This window comes from Morone saxatilis, unplaced genomic scaffold, assembly GCF_004916995.1.
Source record: "Morone saxatilis isolate NCDOM2014 unplaced genomic scaffold, NCSU_SB_2.0 Contig11, whole genome shotgun sequence".
NCBI classification, from domain to species: domain Eukaryota; kingdom Metazoa; phylum Chordata; class Actinopteri; family Moronidae; genus Morone; species Morone saxatilis.
Window position 1 is genome coordinate 27,330,797 of NW_023339663.1, and position 18,036 is coordinate 27,348,832.

An 18,036-nucleotide genomic window follows, 5' to 3' on the forward strand; every position below is an offset into this window, starting at 1 on the left:
TGCATTTACAGTAAAGATCTGCTTTTATGGGACAGTGAGTGCTAGGGTTAAGGTTATGCATTGGAATAACAACAGATTACAGGCCAGTTCCTGGATTGGGTTTTTCTAGGTTTTTTGCAAAGGTTGACAATAACATTGGATACACTCTCAATTTCCTGCAGTAAACTATTATCACTGTCACATATTTTGCTAAAAATCATCATAAAGTTTGGATTGGGACCATATGTTTATGTCACTGATTATAGATGAAGACATGTAGAGACTTGTAATAATAATGTACATACAGGAGCTGCATCATACCTGAAAAAATTATGGATTATGTATGCAAGGAGATCAAATACACTTTCACGTTAAAGCTAGATTGGAGTTATTTTTATTTATTTATTTGCAAGGTATTTGGTGATTTCCGGCCCTTACACGGCAGATAAGCTTCCCTTTGACTTAGAATCCAAGTATGTAACAAATTATTGGCATGTAGTTGAACATAAGAAGAGCCTCATTCCCATCAGGTGTTACCATACTTGTTGCATCCAGTTCAGACCTTGATCTAAAGTACTTACCTAGGGTACATAAAGTATACCCATCTACATAATTCAATTTGTATTTTTCCTCACTTCTCTTTTTCTTGCTTTGTTGGAAATTTAATGGAAGCTATGGTTTATTAAACTTAACTTTGGTAACTTAGTATGATACATTACACAAACGTTTCGAGCGAGGAACGAGTAAGGAACAAATCAAAAGTATAAAGAACCTGTTTTTAAACAATAAAAAGTGAATTAAACATTTTCACACACTTGGCCCCACTGCAGAGACCCCGGTTTATGACCGTTTATGGCTGTGTTGTGTCTGGCTTGTTTGTGTCTACTGGTTGAACACAGTTGGCAGTGTTTGTGGGTGGAAAGCTGGTGGGGGATTATCATCACTACACTAGCACCTCTTGCTGGTAGGTAGAAGTGCCTGTGAAAAGGGAGAAACATCTCTTAAAAAAACAATACATATTATTATAGGGCCTGCCATATAACAACCACTACTAAAATTAAAAAATTCGCCTTATCTCCCGCTCCAGTATCACTTTGGACCACTACTACCACCACTGTAGGTGAACCCAGGATAATTTCCATGCTTCCCGTTCGTTGTCAATTCACATGCGAGAGTGGCTGTTCATATTAGAAGCACACGGTCAAGAAGTGGTTCTGCTTCTCTGCTAATTTCTAATCATACATTGAGCTGATCGTTCTAATAACTTCATGAATTGAAGTTAAAAGGACCTTCTTGTGATGATCTGCAGGGAAGGTCTTTTCTCCTGCTGTCTGTGTATGTGTATGCTGTGTGTCCCCGATGAAATCAGGACGGCGGGTGACCGAGGAGTGGACATTCTCATTGCTCCATTACGCTCACATGCCCTGGTTTCACTAGTGTCGTGGCAGTTCACTAGCCAATATCTGGTTTCTTCTGCTCTCTTTCTCCATCCAGCTCCAGTCATTCCTGCAGATCAGCGTGTTCCAAATCCGGGTAGACGAGTGTCCTGGTTCAGAGTGCGCCGGGGCCAGTGGCTGCACCAATGTTTTGAATTTGCGGGACACACCCACAGTGGTGGATTGTGGGACGATGAGTCTTGTATCTGTAACAGTGGAATCCACAGCTGTATGCTCCTGCCCGGGTAGAGAGCAGTCCCACCAGCCCTGCACCGCATATCCCAGAAACCCCTGCTTCAATGGTGGCGTGTGTGTGGACACTCAGCACGGCTACAGGTGAGTTGAAAAAGAACGGCATACAAAATACAGAGCCTGAGGGGAAGAGTTTATTTTAAAGCCATGACTTTTTCTAACAAAAAATTTAACAAATTACTCTTGTTATTCACGCCAACAGACACAATAACCTTGGACATAAATTCTATTTCATTTTCCCAGCCAATTACAGGAAAGAGAACTCGAAGCTTAGATATTACTTAAGCAGAAATTGCTGAAAATACAAATATAAATAAGTGAATACAATGATGCAATATTCTGAAACTGTTGACAGTCAAATATGGTGGTAATGCTGTGGCTTGATTTTACTGAACAGTGATCGTGCCGTTCAAACGTGGAAATTTGCAGACACACACTACAATCACTGACTAAATAATAACAGTGTTTCCCACAGAATTCCAAAATGTAACTGTGGTTTGGGAGGTCGGCAAAGTGAGATAGAATGAGCTGGGAAAGTAGGAGCACTGGACCTGTGATAGAAAAATCACAAAGGGTGCCAACAGCAATTTTGGACATGATTGTACACTAGAATGGCTATCTGTGTGTGTTTCTGTCTGTGTGTGTGTGTTTTAGAGATTAAAGTTGAAGCAATGTAGGAAACTCATTTAACACTTCAGGCTGTTCTTTTTATTTTGTGACTGGTGTCTCTCTCTGTTTCTTTCTCTTTCCTCTCTTTGTTTTTCTTACTGTTTTGTCTTCACTGCCTTTGTTCTGTGTTGTTGCCTGGCTATGGAGGCTAAAATGTGAGAGAGCTATTTTAACCTTTTCTTTCTCTTGTTGGATGCTGTCTCTTTGAGCTGCCCTGCTAGCCTTAAAGTTGAAGCCTCATTATGAGGGTATGAAGTCTCACTTCTGGAAAACTGAAAACCACAAGCTGGTTGATGTCAGTATACAGATTGCAGTGCTCTTGAGTTATTTCAGTAAATATAATGTGCCAATAAATCACTATGCATTGCCATGGTCTTGTACTTATATAAGGAAGACATTTTGAAATGTCAAAGTTCAAGTTCCCTTGATTATCCTTATTAGTAACTTCAACAGGAATAATAGAACAACCCCAATTCCAATGAAGTTGGGATGTTGTGTAAAACGTAAATAAAAACGAATACATATGGATTTGCCAAATCCTTTTCAAACCTATATTCAATGATACACTACAAAGATCCAGATATTAAATGTTCAAAACTAGTGACTTGTTTTTTTTTTTGCAAATATTTCATCACTTTGAATTTGATGCCTGCAACACGTTCCAAAAAAGCTTTTGGAATTTGGAATTGGGGATCATTGTTTCTTCATTGTTTACACATCATTACTCAGCACTCTATTTCAATGGAAACTCATAATATATAAGAAATAAATGTATCCTTGTCAGGCAGTAAACAACCATTATTAAAAAATCAGCTTCTGGAAAAACTGACCTACATGAAGATGTAAGGTCTTTTGAAATGGCTTTGAGATTGTTTTTGGATGTTAATTAGTTGGACTCCGCTGATGGGATAACCTCCTCTGGCAGAAAGATGCACTGTGCTTTAAATAATTAAAAATGTATCACTCTGGATAACCTACAATCATAATTGTGAAAACCCAATAATTTTGACATATAATAGTTGTTGCTTTTTTGTAATACTGAAATGATATGGACCTGATATGGAACCAGCCTGATTATTCACCATATGTTAACTAATGGTTTACAAGAAACGGCCCCCAGATCTTCCATAAATGACCCAAATACTGTACATCACAACTTCTTAGAAACTCTTTGTTACTCTACTTCACAGCTTTTCATTGGATATGGTTATTCAGGATATGGCCTGAAGTTTTGTTTGGTCTATGGTACGTGTTTTTACTAAAACTACCAATATACTATAATTAAAGTGTAGGTTTTACTGGGATCACTTTTCCCTTAAGAGGAAATTCATCTAAATTGTTAAATTAACAACAGCAATCTACTGTACTTTTATCCCATTTTCAGTTATATTGGCATAATATTGGTTTTCCCACCATGAAAGACCTGACATCTTTACTACTTGAAAAGCTTAGAATTATATGAATCAAAGATTATGGTGAACTAACTGGAAAGCCATTCATTGAATAATCTCAGGACATTAGAGATATGTGTGTATGGCTATGTGTGGTTGTAAGCCTCTGCAGTGTTTAGCTAATCCTACAGCTTGTGTGCAGGATCAGGCTGGGGGAGCAGATATAACATATACAGAGAAATCCCAAGCAACTCATGTTGTCATTAAATAGAAAGCACACATTCGGATAGCAGGCCTGTCCTGTGGTTTAAATGCTTTCTCTTAGTGCATCAAGATCAGTAAACACCTTGTGGTGATAGTTTATGCCAGATTGTTGGTTCTGCCAGACATGAATTCCCAGTACTCCTGCTTTACTACTACCTTGCCTCCAGACTTAAGAAGTTGTACAATGTGGGATGTGTTGTTTGGTTATGTAGGAAAGAAGTTTGACACAGTAAATCAGGTTCTAGTTTGGCTGTTGCTGTTAATGCACCGACTGCAAAAAAGCTTAAAATATCAGGAATATCAAAACGAAGACAATGAACACTAGCCACAGTGAATGAAGACTGGTATGATGAGGAAGAGAGCAGGGGGAGATGGATGTGAAGGGAGGAATTAAAAGGAAATTAAAGGAGTTAGCATAACCTCAAAGCATATGCTTTTGAGACTGTGTCGGAGAGATGAATGCAATATGCCTGTGGTGTTTGTGTGTAATTGTGCGCATGTGTGTTCACGCTGTGTTTAGTTTAGAGGCAAACTCTCTCTCCAATGATTTCAGTGATTAAAAACTGTGTAGGAAATGAACACATCAAAACAAACGACAGTGCCACTGAAGGAAACTTTTATTTAATACTATGGCAGCAAATGTTCTAATAATCCCATAACCGCAGAGCTCTTAATTTGAACTCCCAGGTCTTTTCACACTTATTTTGCTCATTAACAGCAGAGTATGTTGTTTCTCACTGGCATTTTGCAACTGTGGATGAATGAATTAAAATGAATTTGCAATTAGTTTTTTTTTTTCTTCACGCTAAAGGGAATTCTTGAACCTCTGTTATAGCTCTTAACAGCTGTTTCAGCTGAACATACGTCTTCATCTGGTGGAGGAATTTCATATTGGAATGGGGAAGTGTTGGCAGCTTCAGCTACAGTATGGCAGGGAGGGTGTAGTTGCACCAAACTTGTTTTAGGCTGTTTATTTAAACAACCATTATTTGTTGTTGTGTTCATATCCATTTTTGTATCAGCAAAAGGCATTTTGGGTGAGTCCACCACTGGATTTACCTGGTTTTGTACATAAGTTATTCCTCCTCACAATGAATTGTAATAACTTAAGTAATACATAAATCTTTCATCAAAGTTTGGTTTCAAAAGCGGCGCTTTAACCTATATTTTTAGTTACAATGAGTTTGAGGTGTGATGGTGAGTGTGAAGTATGACCTTTTATTGTTAGGACTAACATTGCGGCTGCTCCTTAATTGGCGGGGCATCATGCTGCTGCCAGTGTTAATGTTCTCTTTCTGTTTGGGTCTGTTCTCCAGCTCAGATTGGCACCACTTATTTTCGCCCCTTTTCTGGTGCGATGCAAAAGTCTACTTTATTATTTGTTATAGTCTATTGGAACATGTGTAACTGCGCTTTTTGTCTTTTCCTTCATGTTGTGCAAGAAGAAAAGATTGGCAAGACAGCAATGTGAGAGAGTTGTCCCTGATTGGAGGGGAAGAGGAAATAAGGAGACAGGTCCCTGGAACTGTCTCCAGCACTGTGAAGATAGGTCTGCCTATGTGAGACTACTGGCACTGTGACAGAGAGTGCAATATACATCAACATATCGAAAAAGTTAAAGAGGCATTGCTCGCAGCCCAAGCAACAAATGCATCAAATCCTGCTTTCTACGGTTTACTAACTCTCTTTTTTACGCTCATATTCAGTTTTTTGCTTCAGCTATTTCATTCTTTACATTTCTTAATGTGTAAAATGGGCATTAACACTAAGTATGGTTTAATACAGCAATATACATAGAATGTGGGGGGAAAAAGACAGCTACAAAATTCCCTTATAGCTCCAGCGTCCTGATGCCCAAGTCTGATTGTGTCTCCCTTGCTTCCAGCAACAATTCAACGCTTGAATGGCTGTTGCGTTCATCCTCTAATACCAATGTCAAAGCTCAACTATACAGTATCTAATTTTGTATATGGGCACTCACATGCCCAGAAACACAGCAAAATTAAAATTATGCAGACTTTGCATTAATAGGAAGTGGGGCTGTAGACAGGAAACAATGTAAAAATGGAACAAGAGTTTTCGTTGCAGCTTTGACATGTTGACAGAGAAGCCACTGTTCGCTGATACATGGATGACACCACAATGTCAAGCACATACAATGGATTTTGAATTGGTGAAACTAAATTGTGTTGTCTTTGTTCTGCTCTCCTTTAGGATTTCCAACAGTCTCTCAAGGTTTTGTGGATTTACCATAAACTCTGAAACATAATTATGCTACTCAACTGTAACTGACTGTATGTGTCCTTCGTCCATCTGTTCATTTCGCCCAATTTTCCTATATAAGAGCACTTCATTTTAAAATAAAGTGCCAGGGGACCATGCTCAGATTTTGCACATTTAGTTTACAAGGCCTCACTGGATGCAGACATCAGTGCTGCCGTTCCTGACAGGGTTTAACTGCCTGGCCTTTCTGCAGTTATGGAGTCTGCCTTGCAGTTAAAAAAATGTGATTTTCAGAACATTCTTGGCGGAGTCTAACTCAAAATACAGCTCTTGTTTGCTTCTGTGTTCCCTAGCGTTATAAATAGAAACAAACCTTTCACAACCTCCTGCTAGATGAAAACTCTAGCATGTTAGCTGTCATATACTGCCAGCTCTTGTTTCGAATTCCTGGCAAACAAGTAAACTGAAGGAGAGTGTCTTCATTAGCATAAATTACTCTGTAAACAAGGCCAAAAGTGGGGTGAGAGCGTTTCAACAAATCCTTTTAACTACAAACATGATGACGAAATAAGCTCTTTGGTAGAGGAGACCTGACCCCGTTTAACTTTGTGTAATTCAGCCTGATGCTCCGCGTATCCTCAGGCTCGGATCTTTAATGGTGGAAGTGAAGGCCTCTGTGCAACCAATTAAATGAAACAGCGGTGTGTAGACTTAAGCTTTTATCACTGTCTCAACTGTAACTCCATGCAGATTTTTAATGTTATGATGAAATTAAGAGTCAATTCTCACACTCGCACTGATTCGAGAATAAAGCTGAAATCTTCTTTACATTGTTGTCTCGTTGGCTACAGTTTTTTTTAATTTTTTTTTTTTTCTAGAGCAGCTTCTGTTTATTGGTGTCATGATATTTGTTGCTGGATAAGGCTAAGTGGCTAGCTGACCTGACACTACACACTAAATATGCATAAGGCTAATGAGATTAGCTGATAAGGTCAATTCATTTGAACAGATAGCCAGAGATCATAATTTTTGCTTGAACATTTCCTGTCCACAATCATCCTCTTTAAATCCCCAAGTTGCTTCCACCATGCAAAGGCCTCTGACACAATGTGATGGAAATACCCTTAATTTTGCAGCCTCTTGGTCATATGCTGAAGTACTGGACACATTAATATTTTGACCTCATGATGACACTATAGGACATTTTAAGGGATCCAACAGGCCAACATGGGCACAGACACATAATGGACGCAAACTTGCAACAGACAGTAATTTAGACGGATGTTTCAAACAATAAGGGTCACAACATTTAACAAACTGACAGTTCTTGTGCTGGTGAGGTAGTTGGCTATCTAGCCTGAAAAAGATATGTACAACACAAGGCGTGTCCATGCTTGAAGATAGGAAGGAGACAACTAGAAAGCTGATGTAGATTGCAGTTGAAGTCGGTTTTTTCATTGTGTTCGGGCTGCTATGTGGCTGTGAGTCAGTGTTACTGTTTGCCAATGACAGAATGGTAACAGTTACAGTACAAGCCACTTAGAATTGCTGCCCCCAGCCGGCTGCCGGCCAGCTGCCAGCCGGATATATCCATTTATTCCATTCAGATAAGTAAGGGCCTGTCGTGGACCAGCCGGCAATTCTAGGTGGCTGCATCTGTACTTCTTTGTGCAAAGAAGTTTGAAATTAAACCATTTCATCGTCTTCTGTATGTGAACACAGCAGTATTCTCACAGGTATGCACACAGCCATGTGACGTGGTCATGAAACTAAATAAAGTATAAAGTAGAAGTTTCTCCATTTCAGGTCCTGATCTTTTACTCAAACAAAAAGCATGGACCATGTTATTTACAGAGCAATTCTCTGTGCTGTAGTAGAAAAACATGCAGTTTAGGTTTGATTTAAACATCTAACAGCACTCGACCATGTAGATGCTCTAACATTATGATTACGACTGAAATAAATTACAGATTTCCGCTTTGAAATGTTAATTTGAAGAGATTTACATTTGCCACACAGACAAAGAACCTGTGAAGCACACACATATATACATCAGACCTTGGCAGAATTTATACATCATAGAAAAAGAAAGTGGTACTAGCAGCTGCTGCTACAGGTGTTCTTTGCTTAAGATGTTCATATGCTTAATCCTGAAGCACAAACACAGACGTGTTCAGCCCCACACATACATACTCCTTCTGAACATATGTGAGAGCAGATGAACATTGCACACGTGTCCACTAAGCTCTCTTGCTGTGTCTTGTAGAAGTTAATTTTACCCTTCAGCTTCATTTAATTAGAAGCAGCGAGTGAAAAGGGCAGGATTTCAGGCTGGCTGGTTGGAACCAGCGTGTAATGTGGCTCACCGCTGGACCAGAGCTGGATGACTGGCTGGATCCGCGTTAGACATAATCCCTGGATTACACACATGCACACAAACACACACAAATACACATTAGAGATGTAGACATTTATGTCCTCTCATTGTCTCCCTGTTAATCTAATGTGCAAACAATGCTGCATTTCTTTGTATATTGAGTCACCTTTATTACATAGTTCACAGCATTGATGGAAGCGATATCTTGATAGCTATACACACTCCTCAAACCTACAAATCAAAAATAAAGTTCCTATTAAGGTTTTTTATGTCATTAATGTGGGTCTAAAATCCAATAATCTGAATTTTTTCTCTTAAAAATTGATTGCATTAATGAAGTTAATGTAACTCTTATATATTTACATTTTACGCTCTTAAATGTGTTTATGGGAAAAGAAAATCTATTGATCATGCTGTAACAACTACAAAATAAATCAAGATGGAAATAATAATTCCGTGTTGAATAACCATTTTTTTTCTTATCCCATAAAATAGGTCTAAAATAGCATTCGTACTGGTCTTACAAGGGTCTTCAATTTAACCTCTTGACACCTGCAGAAACCTTTTATTAGACATAACCATTTCCAATTATGCTATAATATATTCTGTGCCACTTGCATCTGATCAGAGCTCCCGGACACTGCATTATTGAACATAATCATAGTATTCACTTGTTATTTCAGTTTTCTTCGTTATCTTATCCCTGGATGTATTTTATATACTTTATTTGACTTCATCACTTTTATCATAATTGTACAGTAGGTGTTTCATCATCCTCCTATTCCAGTGAATTTGTATCTTCATAATTGTAGTGGCAAGATCATCATATAAATTTGATAGAAATCTTGCATTTTACATAATATCCATTGACACTCACTCTTTTGATTACACTGTTTATTTCAAAATGTCCTCACATAAGAGTAAAAGTAATATGTAGTACTCCACCTGTTTTAATTTGGCCATTTATGGCTTAAGGTAGATGGCCAGTATGTCTCAAGTCCACCTTTTGTTTTGGAGACATTGAGCTCCAAGTTATGGGCACTAATGTGGTATCATAAGCAAACTTAATGAACCACGATGGAGGAATTCTGTTCATTGTTCCAGTAGAGTTCCAGAAACTTGTGGTGTCCGCACACTTTAATAGGTCACTGGTTGTTTTTCCCTCCTGTCACCCATCTGTTTATTTTTATTGAGGTGTTGTGGTGAAGCAGTCACAGCAAGACCTTTGCTTTGACTGTTTCATCTATAGTGACATTTCCTGGTCTTCCTGCCCGAACATGTTCAATCATAATCTTGTACTTCTCAGTAGTGCTGGACAAATTCATCTAATTTAAACCTGATTATTGGACAAAAAGTAGGTATGGCCTATTAGTGTGAAACGCTGTTGTGGAAATACATCTGGATGTATAATTCATGTTTCAGGCTTGAGTGCACTGTGGGAGCATTTGTGGATTATGCTTCTTTTTTAAGACTTTTCAACTCATGAAATGTATTACATGCATTTATCACTAGCCAGAAGCTTTCCTTATTGGCCACATTGCTTCTGCTGCCTCTAAAATACCATGTGCTGCATGGCTTTTATGAAAAGTGAATGTGGACCAGAATGAAAGTGCAGAAAATGTTTCTTTGTGAAGTATCAGCCAAATAGATGACAAGGAGAGAACGAGGCAAAGCAGGCAAAGTTGTCAACCCTGAGACACAGATGCTGTATGATTGTCACATTTTCACACTACAGTACCTGAGCTCTGTAACATCTGCTGTGTGATTCACCAAGTTCAGAAGAGGAAAGGAGGCAAGAAATAGGATGTCAGGGATGGAGAAAGTGAGGGAAAAGAGGGGAGAAATAAAGAAAGTTATGAAAACAATATAGAGCAATAAGAGAGCTGAAGACAGAAACGAGAGTAACATTAGTGGGAAAAGAAGAAATGGTAAAGGAACACAGGAGAGAAGAGTAGAAGAGAGCACAAGAGAAGGGAGAAGAAATAATACATGTAGATAAGATAAGAGATAATACAAGATTTTTGCTGTAGGATATTTTTCTGTTCCAGAGGCTTTCAGATATGACCCCACCCCAACATGAACAAACACACACAAACAGATTATGGCCCAAGATTGAAGGGAGAACATGCAGATAATCGAGGCGCTGGGATTAATAATGAGATTAGGGGAGTGGGGGGGTTGGGGGTGGGATTACAGCTGCCACTCCGACGTTAACAAACACAATTCCCAACAGACAGCGAATGAGCAAAACAAAGCTGCCTTAAGAGGATTGGAGGGCTTGGCCATTGTGACTAAAACTATGTCTCAGATTGTCTTGCGCACAGAGAATTAGGATGACATTGACAAAATGGAAATACAGGCATGCATATTTTCCTGGTGCCTTTAGTCACACACACTCACATAAATTATGGATCTATGTGAACAGAGTAAGGGTTTGAAGCCTCTGAAAATGTGGCTTTTATTTTAAAAAGTCATGACTGAATAAGTAACATTCAAATTTAAATCCTTAGATATTATTTATTAATGGCATTAAAAAAGCCAACATGTTTACACCACTGTAGGTCTACAGACAAACAAGTACAGGTATTACCTGTACAGAAGCACCAGCCAATGAGAGGCAGTTACCTGACCCAGCTAATAACATGTGATACATGTGAACAGGTGAAACAAATAACATCATCACAGATGAGATAACACAGGAAGCGAGTTTTATACTTCGTGAAAGTACAGTGTCCAAAAACAGGTTTGCACGTAGGCTGTAAGAATACAAGGAATGAGGTAACTGCCTTCCATTGGTGAGGCCACACATGTTTAAAGTAGCGGTTCTCAAACCTTTTCTCTCATGTCCCCCTTCAGAAACCAAAAAAAGTTCACACCCCACGATTTTCAGCTATCATGAACAATGATAGAAAAACCAAAGCTAATAAGAAAGTCTAAAATAATGGTTAGCGTGATAGCATCAACAAACTCTTGTTTATTTTCCGTACATGAATCATATTCATTCTTTGCTCCACTCCATATGTTTCCCCTGTTCATCCACACCTCACCTGCAGTGGCTCTGTGCCCCACTTTTGCCCATAGTTTGAGAACCACTGGTTTAAAGCTCCAACAAAGACCTACAGTGATCAAAACATACATACACTAACACTAACATACAGACAGTTATAGGCAAGTTACTTGTAATCAATTACTTATTGGACAGCCAATTACATACTAATTATACAACAGCAAGAGTAATTAGTTACATTACCGATTACATTAACATCATTGCTCAAAGTGCCTTTTAAAGAACTCCAAGTCTCCATAGAAACAAGTCTTAAGTATTTGTAGGACACAGAATTTGAAAATGAGACACTGTAGTTTAAATGATGGCACTCCGACCTCCGCCAAGGCTAATAGTATAGTCTTCCATGATATGCAAATGCAAAAACTTTAATTACAAGGGGTTCATGCATGCACAATGAATATCATTCATTTTACAATGTTAACGAAAGTGATCATTTATGTATCTGCCCCGTCAATCGGATCCACTCCAAAATGTAATGGGTTCTTCCTCGGCCTATGGTTAACCCTTTAACCCCATGGTCCCACCTTTGAGAAAGAAATAACGCTCAGGGCCACAATGTTTTACCTGCGTTCACTATTGCCTCAAACAACAGGAAGCTGAGAGACAAAACCAGATATTGGACACATATAGATCTTAGATCATCAGTCCGTTAACAGCTGTAATGGGAGACACCCACCCAGAGGTGCTTTTATAACAAGTATGTTCAAAAGCAGTTTATACTCAAAATGGACATTTATTCACAGTAGCAGAATGATCATTATAGCTTATATTTCTTTACAGATCATAGTGAGGAGACTTAAAAATTTTATTTGACTTAAATATTTGCGGGACACTGATTTTCATTACTATGCTTTACAACACAGACAGACACACAAGCACCCTCATGTGTATCTTCTTCCTTCTTCTTTTCCCTGTGTTTGCATGTTACATTAGCATTCTCCTAACATGTTTGTCTGCTTATGTGTTTCTTTGTCTCAAGGCAGTTAAGTGACATGTCCCTTTTTGATTTGCACGAGCTTCATGGATTGTACGTGAGCTGTGTAATTTCTAACTGCCTCCGCCTGTCCTCTTTCGATCCTGGACGAGAGCAACACTTGGATGAGAAATGAGCTGTCTACAGAACAGCAATGAGACGTGTGTGTCAGTGCGTGCACAGGATTTTGCAAACACACATCTTTGTGTGGTTTTGCAGGATCCACAGGGCTAAAACTCAGAATGTCTTGAGAAGCAGTTGAAGTGTGAATAACACAAACCAATGAAAAATGTGTGTATTAGGAGCAGAGAAATTGCCCTGGAGAAATACCTTGTTTCTCTGAGCTGTGTGTGTCTGTGTGTATAGTCTGCAGCGAGGCTGTGTGTACAATCTGTATATTTCATAATTGCTAACAACAGGTGGATTGAGTAAGGGGAATTTTTATTTTGCCTGAAAGAATGCAAGGCTTTCTCATCAGATTCATATACAGCTACTAAACAGGGAAGGATGAAAGAAGGGATATTAGAATCAGATAAATAAGAGAAAATGATTTGGGGCATGTGTAGAGCCTTGAAGATAAAATCCACCATCACCACATGTCCAAAATGTTGAAAAAACAGCCGTTGCTGATGAGCTGTATTTTACATTTTCTGGGTTAGTTCTGCCTGTTGGTGGTTTATTGTTCTTATCCAGCTGACTGGTGATTGCAGATGGCATGGTTAGATATCTTCTGGGTATGTGTGCAGATATGTGTTGGTATATGTATGTACATAGAGTCTGTATGAGACGCCCTTTAGATATGTGGTTAACATGGGACAGTCAAGATGGATTAGGTTTAAGCAACACAACTACTTGGTTAGGCTGAGGAAAAGATCAGGATTTGGGATAAAATAATACGTTATATGCTGTAAGTCGTTTCCTGGGTGAAAGTCCTTTGTTTGCAACCTCCTTACGCAGGCTTTCTCACTCTTTACATTATGTCAACAAATATTTAATTCATGCTCTTGATTTAATATTGTTGTTGGCATGAGACACCTGCTTTCAGGCTTTCTCCCTCAGCTGTCTAGGTTAACTAGGCTTCCTCTGCACACAGGGCTATATCTGAATATCAGGCTTTCTTCCACAGCCTAGCCCCGAGATTGGTGCATGAACATTGCAGAATGTTAAGGCCAGTTTACGTGGTTTAAGTTGACCGAGTCACACACACAAACATACACACAAATGCAAAACACCTTGTATGTTGAGCCTCTTTTGCTTAGCTCTACGATTGTGCAGAGTCTAAAGGGTTAGATTAATAAATCTTTATTAAACGGTTTTGGAAAGAAGTCATTATTCCAGAGTTTGTTAAATACTTGTAGCCATCACACAACAGCAGGAACATGGAACATGATGCATGTCTCCAAACTAATAATGGGGCTGTGTTCACTTTTACACATGTGGCACAGCAGCAGTAACTTCATTACTTATTCATATCATTAATAGTCCCAGACAGGATCAGTGAGGGTCTAACTGTAAAGTTGAGCTGTAACACAGCTTTATCCACTCAAGTCGTTTGGAATGAAGAAGCTGTCATCAGGATGAGCCTTGAGCCTCCATTACATCTGTCAGGGTATTTTTTTTTAAAGTAAAAGTCCAAACTCTGCTTCCTCTTGAGTTACAAAATATTTTTGTTCTCCTGTCAAATGTATTATAGGTAGTTTTCACTTACTGTATTTTCTGTATATTCTTGCTGTGTAAATAGAATGTCTGCTTATGTGTGTTTCCATATACTGGACGCAACCTCTCTGTTCATTAAAATAAATAAAATATGGCAACATATATTAGAATGTAAAACACTTTTGTACTGTATGATGACAGCTCCCACAGTTGGTACTTGTATTTGTACACCTTGTATTTACCATAAAATTAAGTCCAGAAAGATTGACTGAGCTCTATGCTCATCCTGTGCAGTGCACAGGATGGGGCACCTGAGAGACCCAAAGATTGTTGACACACCAAAGAATAGTCTGTCAAATTATTTCTTAAGCCAACAATAATTACTTTCGTATTACACTAATAATATAATATCACTGCAAAATTGCAGGTAAAAACAAATGTTTACCTCTACGCTTCTTAAGGGCCTCCAGATGTTGTGGCCCCGGGTTGTTTTACTACTGCCAAAGTTTGGACGGACAGTATTATGAGCTATGCTCTGCAACTTACTATTGTGGTCGCTTTTTACACGCATACATTAAACTCAACTGGATGCAACAAGCCTGTTTGCATCCAAGTTTGTTTTTTTTAGCTCCGTTCAAATGGAAATCTGAAATCTGAAACCTGTATGTGTTTGTTTTGTTTGTTTAAAATCAGTGACTGTCAGATAAAAGATGTAGTATGAAGCAAAAAGTCTTTATTATTTTCTTTTTTTTTCTGAAAAATATGGACACACTGAAGAATATGAGATGAATGGGTAAGATAAATTAGATAAAACAGTTAATGTAGTATGTTTGCAATATGGGAAAGATGCTAGAGCAAGTGGGGCATGATTGAAAGACAGATGGATGAAAAAAGGGATTTTGTATTCAGAAACCCAAGGATGAAACTTTGTTGAAGAGAGGAGGTGATAGGTTAAATTATGACACGAAGCGAAAGGACAAATAAGCCCTTTGTTGTGTGGAAATACAGAGAGAGGAGTTTCCTAGTGATGTAGTGATTCTCCCTGTGGTTTTGCCACTAATGAGAACATCTGCATCAGTGAAACAGACGGAGTGAGAGAGAAATAGCCGAAGGGGGAGGCTGTCTTGAGAGATATACAACTAGACTTAGAAAGAATGCAGAAAAAAATGGTCCAAAGACCAAAATACAGTAAGTGGTTCAAAAGAAGGGGTGGGAGATGGGATCAGAATAGTGTTTTCAACTTCCAGAGGACTCTCACATTTTTGGAACCAAAGAAGTAATCTTCTCAAGGCACGACACAAACAAACTCAGTCATCTATGTATTGCATTCACTAATTCATGTAATTTTGGCTCTTGATTTCCTCTTCTTCCCAAGGTGCCAATGCCCAGCTCAGTTCGAGGGGCCTGAGTGCCAGCAGAACAAGCACAGTTTCCATGGCAACGGCTATGCCTGGTTTCCTCCCATAATGCCTTGTTTTGAGAGCCACGTGTCGCTGGAGTTCATCACGGACGTGGTTGATGGACTGCTGCTGTACAGCGGCCCCTTAGCCCAGCTGCAGGCCTGGGACCACGAGGACTTCATGGCCATAGGTAGGAGACATCTGTAGCTTAATAACATGTCCTATCTGGCTCTGATTCATAATTCTTCACTATTTCACAACAACTGTAATTGAAACGAGATAGAGGAAATTGCTTTTACTTTGTATCTCATTTATTTAACCTTCCTGGACCAGCGGGTGAATGTCCTCAGAACAGAACATTTATATGAGACCAAAAGCTCTCAGAGAGAAGCAGATGAGGGAATCCGAAAAGACTGCGTTACCCTCAAGTGCAGGAACTGCAATAGCAACAGTGCATAAATTACATATTATTTAGCATTATCTTGTTTCGACAATAAAAAGAATGGTTTGACTCCATGCTGTGAGAAGAAGCTCTGTTGCCTAAGGGAGGTATTGACTTCAATCAGAATCAGGTTTGTTGCAAAGTAAGTTTTTACATACAAGGAATTTGTATCGTTATTTTGGTGCATAACATAGTAAGAGAATATAAAAATAAAAAGCAAGTACTGCAAAAGTCAAGAAACAAATATAAAATTGAAAACACAAAATGTACAATATCTGTTTTTCGAAATGAAAGAGCTGTACAGTTTTTGTCCGATTATGCTAAATATTGCCCAAGTAATGTGTAAAGGTTCACAGTATGAAGATATATAGAAAATGTGCCATGTGCAGAGATTATAATCTAAAAGATTTGTGTTAAAAGTGCAGTAAGTGAAACCTTTGTTTTGGCCAATTTCCTATCCATTCTTGTAGTTAGAATGTCCCACACAGAAACTCTTTGTCGAGTTCTCTCTCCTGACTGGATAACGTAGGAATGGGATACCAGAAAATGAATTATCTGTTTACTGCAGAAAGGAGGGACTTGGAGACACACATTACTGATTGAACACTGTATATCAGTGATGGCTGTCAGAATAAAGCTATTTAACACTTATTTTAACAAAAAAAAGAGATGTAAAGTACAAATGAACAAACTGTAGAAATACACCGTACTTCACCTCCCAAATTCCCTTTTTCACTTAGCCTAAAGAGTACGGATTGTTAGTAGACAAGAACGGAAATCCATTTCAGGTCCAATTCCCTGTGTGTATTAACTTGCCACAACATGAGGATTAGGCAGTGACAGTGACTCTTGCACAATTGCACACACACACACACACACTGTGTGATATTGATCTTATTAAAGCTGACATCCCATGCATTTGTATGTGTATTACTTTGATTCCCATTTAAACGTGATTGCTTTTACACAAATGCTAATTTAGAGGAGAAGGAGTAGATGTGCAGTGGTCAGTCACTAACACACACTCCTGCTGCTCACTGTGATCTGAAAATATGTGTAAACTGAGCTTCAGCAGGTTTACGTCTCCAGCTCTTAAGGGAAAATGTTGTTTCTTTTGTTGCTTTGGTAATATTGTTGAAGTTTGAAGACAATAAAGCTTGCTGAACTGACGGCGGCAGGCAGGAATTATAGACGGACTGAAACACAGAACAAAATGTCTTGAACATCTCGGTATATTTAGTGTTTTAATCTGAGAGACTAACGCCTCCTTGTCTCTCTCGCTACTTCTTCCCTTGCATTGGTCCTCTCTCTTGGGAAAGATGCTGTTGTTCCATCACTGCCAAAGTAATATGTGTGGGAGGTGAGGTCTGCCTGGAGAGCCGAACGTGTTGTGTGTTTGTGTGTGTTTGTTTGTGTGTGCGTGTGAATGTGTGTGTATGTGTTATAAGCAGGTTTGCAGTGTAAATCCTGAATTATTTCTTTAGCTTTATTTGGTGTCAGAGGGTCTGTGTGGCATCTGAAATCTAGCCAGTGTGTGTTATTGGATCCTAAAGAGTTAATAAGTTTGTGGAGTTAAGGCTGATTTGTCACTGCACAGAGTGTAATTAGAGTCAGGCTGTACATATTTAGAGCTCTAATTAACTTGTTTCAAGGTTCACCTACTGCATGTAATAAATCCACCGGCAAGCTTAGACTGTGCTAGACCTTAATATAACTGCATTAATGTATGTGTATGCATAGTGATAATAATGATAATCATAAAATGATTTGTAACGGCCTTCCAATATATGCGGATAGAAGCTGCATATACAGTGGGTACGGAAAGTATTCAGACCCCTTTAAATTTTTCACTCTTTGTTTCATTGCAGCCATTTGCTAAAATCAAAAAAGTTCATTTTATTTCTCAT

General features: G+C 38.7%; 1 protein-coding gene across 1 annotated transcript in view; it reads left to right on the forward strand.

Annotated features, from left to right (window-relative positions):
- Positions 1-18,036, forward strand: part of si:ch211-186j3.6 (neural-cadherin) — a 275,078-nt gene that overhangs the window by 191,236 nt on the left and 65,806 nt on the right. The window contains exons 26-27 of the mRNA XM_035682213.1: positions 1,474-1,751; positions 15,663-15,877. Of these exons, the coding sequence (XP_035538106.1) occupies positions 1,474-1,751; positions 15,663-15,877 (493 nt within the window). The remainder of the gene's footprint in view (positions 1-1,473; positions 1,752-15,662; positions 15,878-18,036) is intronic.